Source organism: Sprattus sprattus (assembly GCF_963457725.1).
Source record: "Sprattus sprattus genome assembly, contig: scaffold_116, whole genome shotgun sequence".
Classification (NCBI taxonomy): Eukaryota; Metazoa; Chordata; class Actinopteri; order Clupeiformes; family Clupeidae; genus Sprattus; species Sprattus sprattus.
This window is the reverse complement of record NW_027667045.1, coordinates 32,501-37,500: the sequence shown is the minus strand read 5'-3', so window position 1 is coordinate 37,500 and position 5,000 is coordinate 32,501. Positions and strand designations below refer to the sequence as shown.

The window sequence follows — 5,000 nt, the reverse complement described above, 5'->3', positions numbered from 1 at the left end:
GTGAAAGAGACTAGCCTACTGTCTGTTGATGATAGCAGCCCATGTGAAAGAGACTAGCCTACTGTCTGTTGATGGTAGCAGCCCCTGTGAAAAAGACTAGCCTACTGTCTGTTGATGGTAGCAGCCCCTGTGAAAGAGACTAGCATGCTGTCTGTTGATGATAGCAGCCCCTGTGAAAGAGGCCAGCATGCTGTCTGTTGATGGTAGCAGCCCATGTGAAGGATACTAGCATGCTGTCTGTTGATGGTAGCAGCCCATGTGAAAGAGACTAGCCTACTGTCTGTTGATGGTAGCAGCCCATGTGAAAGAGACTAGCCTACTGTCTGTTGATGGTAGCAGCCTGTGTGAAAGAGACTAGCATGCTGATGATAGCAGCCCATGTGAAGGATACTAGCATGTTGATGGTAGCAGGCCTTGTGAAGGAGACTAGCCTACTGATGGTAGCAGCCCATGGGAAGGAGACTAGCCTACTGATGGTAGCAGCCCTTGTGAAGGAGACTAGCCTACTGATGGTAGCAGCCCTTGTGAAGGAGACTAGCATGCTGTCTGTTGATGGTAGCAGCCCATGTGAAGGAGACTAGCATGCTGTCTGTTGATGATAGCAGCCCATGTGAAGGAGACTAGCCTACTGATGGTAGTAGCCCCATGTGAAGGATACTAGCATGTTGATGGTAGCAGGTGGTGAAGGAGACTAGCCTACTGTCTGTTGATGGTAGCAGCCCTTGTGAAGGAGACTAGCATGTTGATGGTAGCAGCCCATGTGAAGGAGACTAGCATGCTGTCTGTTGATGGTAGCAGCCCATGTGAAAGAGACTAGCATGCTGTCTGTTGATGGTAGCAGCCCTTGTGAAGGAGACTAGCCTGCTGTCTGTTGATGGTAGCAGCCCTTGTGAAGGAGACTAGCATGCTGTCTGTTGATGGTAGCAGCCCATGTGAAGGAGACTAGCATACTGTCTGTTGATGGTAGCTGGCCTGCTGTCTCTCTGACACCTCAAGTTGAGATGGGTGAGGTGGCACGGGTGCGTTGGCAGCCGTTACCATGGCAAATGCGTCTGGGCAGCGTGTTGGATGGCACCTAGCGAGGCGGGGGTGGGGGTGGGGGTGAGGTGCCCTGTGCCAGGATGCCGGCGGGCACCGGCGAACAGAGCAGCCAGCAGTGGAGTGTGAGTGCAGAGTCATCCATTAGTACACACACTCTCAGCCATCTATCAATCGCGGTTCAACAAGGCCAGACAGATGCGTGTGTGTGTGTGTGTGCGTGTGTGTGTGTGTGTGTGTGTGTGTGTGGTTGTGGGTGTGTGTGGTTGTGCTGAGATGTCAGTGGGAGGATTGATGTGAGTGAGTGTGTGTGTGTGTGTGTCAGTATGATGATTGATGAGTGTGTTCTGAGGCATCTTGTTGTCTGTCCCTCATAGTGGTCAATCTGCACAGACACCAAAGCTCAGCTGAATTTCACCACTGACCTCAATTCTCAACATGCTAAATGTGTGTGTGTGTGTGTGTGTGTGTGTGTGTCTGTGCGTGTGTGTGCATGCTCATCAGTTTGTATGTGAGTGTGTTTGTGTGTGTGTGTGTGTGTTTGTGTGTGTGTGCATGCTCATCAGTTTATATGTGAGTGTGTGTGTGTGTGTGTTTAGAAAAGGGAGAGAGACGTTGAGACAGCTTTGAGACAGAGACAAGCATGTTTCTCCACTGACCTTGTCTCTGCACAAGCTATTTCCAGTTTAGCATACATGTAGGGTGATACTGTCATGATTCTGAAATGTGTGTGTATGTCTGCGGGTGACTGTGTGTGTGTGTGTGTGTGTGTGTTTATGTGTGTGTGGCAGCAATCACAGTGGGGTGTATCAGGAACGGAGATGTGTGTCTGTGTGTGTGTGTGTGTATGGATGTGTGAGTGTGTATTTGTGTGTGATCTCCATCAGATTGCTTTCACCACCAGAGTATCAGGAGGCCACGGCACACTGAATGCCACTTTTCCTGTTTATGACTTTTCTCGCGCACACACACATACACACACACACACACACACACACACACACACACACACACACACTTCAGAAAGATGCAACATGACAAGGAGATGAGGAGAGGATCTTGCATTTTAGCACATGGGTCATAAGCAGACAGACAGAGAGATGCTGTGCTTTGCTTCAGAGCACTTTGCCTCACACACACACACACACACTCTCACACGGTACCCTCTCTCACACACCTCACTCTCTCTCACACACACACACACACTCTCTCTCTCTCTCACACACATGCTCTCTCACACACACATACACATGTGTGAGTATGTGTTTGTTTGTGTGTGTGTTTGTGTTGGTGTGTGTGTGTGTGTGTGTGTTTGTTTGACCTTACAGGCTTGGACGTGCTTGAATGAATTACACATTGCCTCACCAGTCGCAGTCAGCGTGTGTGCTTGTGTGTGTCCCAGCTTGGTATTAGTGTGTGTGTGTCTCTCAACTTGGCATTAGCGGGTAAATAAGCCAGCTAATGCAGCAGTTATTAATTGCCCTACTAGTTAATAGAAGTAAATTGCTTGCAAGCAGAATTAGGTACAAAGTTTGTCTCATTTTGGCAGATACAGAAGATTTTCCTTAAAGTCCAAGTTGAGGTTACCTTCAAATAAAATCAGTTGCACCAAACGCCCTTTAGTCTTCTCGTTAAGGTTTGCTTAAATTCAAACCCCCCTTAAGTCTTCTACCTAAGGTTTGCTCAAATGAATAAACCCCTTAAGTCTTCTCATCAAGGTTTGTTTAAATTAAAACACTCTTAAGTCTAAGGAAGATGGGGTGCTGGTAGGGGGCAGAGCAGACCAGACTCCCTGACGTCTTCAGAGCCATGCCAGTGCTAGAGAATTACAGGCAAAGACAGAAGTGGCTGGGCAGAGACAAATACAGACATAGCTAAGCACAGAAATGCATGACTAAGCATATATCCATTCCGAAGGAAGGGAAGAGTGGAGTGTTATTGATAATAAAACTAAACATTTCCTCGCAGTGCACACTCAGCAGTTTGTGCTAATGCTATGTGCCACTCTGCTACTAGAGGTTATCTAATAATAATAATAATACCTTTATTTTATAGTGCACTTTTCAAGTACCCCAAGTGTGCTACTCGGACTTTAAAATGATGTAGAGTTTATCTGTGCTACTCGGACTTTAAAATGATGTAGAGTTTATCTGTGCTACTTGGACTTTAAAATGATGTAGAGTTTATCTGTGCTACTCGGACTTTAAAATGATGTAGAGTTTATCTGTGCTACTACTGTATGTGTGTGTGTGTGTGTGTGTGTGTGTGTGTGTGTGTGTGTGTGTGTGTGTGTGTGTGTGTGGTGTGTGTGTGTGTGTGTGTGTGTGTGTGGTGTGTGTGTGTGTGTGTGTGTGTGTGTGTGTGTGTGTGTGTGAGAGAGCGCCGTGCTGCAGCTGCCATGCTGCGGTGTGTCACAGGGTAAAAATAGACTCCCTCAGGTCCCACTGGCTCTGGGGGGGAATCAGCCCCACGACGCTGCAGACGTCCCAGCTCTGAGTCTCTATCTCTCTTTAATCCTCACACAGTTAATACACTGTGTGTGTGTGTGTGTGTGTGTGTGTGTGTAGGGAGCACTTGTTCTCTTAGAGTGTGAATAAGAGTGTAAGGTAACGGCCCTGTGTGTTCCGTCCATAATAACTAGAGGTGTTCATGACGGCCATGAGGTGTTCATGACGGCCATGTTTAATTGCAATGTGGGATTTTCTAACCTCATATTCATTGGTAATGCAATTGCTGTGCCTTCAAAGCACACACACACGCACAGACACCCACAGACACACACACACACACTCACACACACACACACACACACACACTCACACACGCACAGACACCCACAGACACACACAGACACACACTCACTCATACACTAACACACACACACACACATACACACACACACACACACGCACAGACACACAGACACACACACATACACACACACACACACACACACACACACTCACACACGCACAGACACCCACAGACACCCACATACACACACTCACTCATACACTAACACACACACACACACATACACACACACACACACACGCACAGACACACACACACACACACACATACACACACACACGCACAGACACACACGCACACATACACGCACACATACACGCACACATACATATCTTTCACATTAAGCAGATGAATATTGGCAGACATGTCAGTCATGGAGCTGACATGGAGCTTATTTGGGGAATAATAACGAGCATCTTTGGGTCATGGAAACATCTATTTCTGTTGCATTATTTATGCTTTCCCTAGTAATATATTCGGCTTCAGGTACACCCCTACCAGGAACACTGTGGCGTGATTAATAATTGAGCTCATTTATGTTCTCAATCTCTCAAGTGTGAAATGTAATTGGTGGTTTTCAAGGTTTTCAGGAATGTAGTTAATAAGTAAATGTACTGTGAGTAGGAATATATAAATCATTTTAGATGCACAAAGACATCGTCACTTTGCAAAGAGGAACATGATGCTAACAGGTCAAAGGTCGCAAGAGCAGTGCTAACAGGTCAAAGGTCGCAAGAGCAGTGCTAACAGGTCAAAGGTCACAAGAGCAGTGCTAACAGGTCAAAGGTCACAAGAGCAGTGCTAACAGGTCAAAGGTCGCAAGAGCAGTGCTAACAGGTCAAAGGTCGCAAGAGCAGTGCTAACAGGTCAAAGGTCACATGAGCAGTGCTAACAGGTCAAAGGTCACATGAGCAGTGCTAACAGGTCAAAGGTCACATGAGCAGTGCTAACAGGTCAAAGGTCGCAAGAGCAGTGCTAACAGGTCAAAGGTTGCAAGAGCAGTGTGTGACGATGTGATCGTCCCTACAGTTGAATAAGTGCTCTGGCTGCCAGAGCACATGTTTGGCACCGTGTAGACCCGGGTTTGAGGCCAAAGGAAGGTTGCAAGAGCAGTGCTAACAGGTCAAAGATCAGAAGAGCAGTGCCAG

At 47.1% G+C, this 5,000-nt stretch overlaps 1 protein-coding gene across 1 annotated transcript in view; it reads left to right on the top strand.

The window, feature by feature from the left end:
• Positions 1 to 1,121: 1,121 nt before the first annotated feature.
• Positions 1,122 to 5,000, top strand: part of LOC308382495 (liprin-alpha-4-like) — a gene marked incomplete at both ends in the record, with an annotated part of 35,917 nt that continues 32,038 nt past the window's right edge. The window contains 2 exons of the mRNA XM_080860903.1: positions 1,122 to 1,163; positions 1,926 to 1,943. Of these exons, the coding sequence (XP_080717029.1) occupies positions 1,122 to 1,163; positions 1,926 to 1,943 (60 nt within the window). The remainder of the gene's footprint in view (positions 1,164 to 1,925; positions 1,944 to 5,000) is intronic.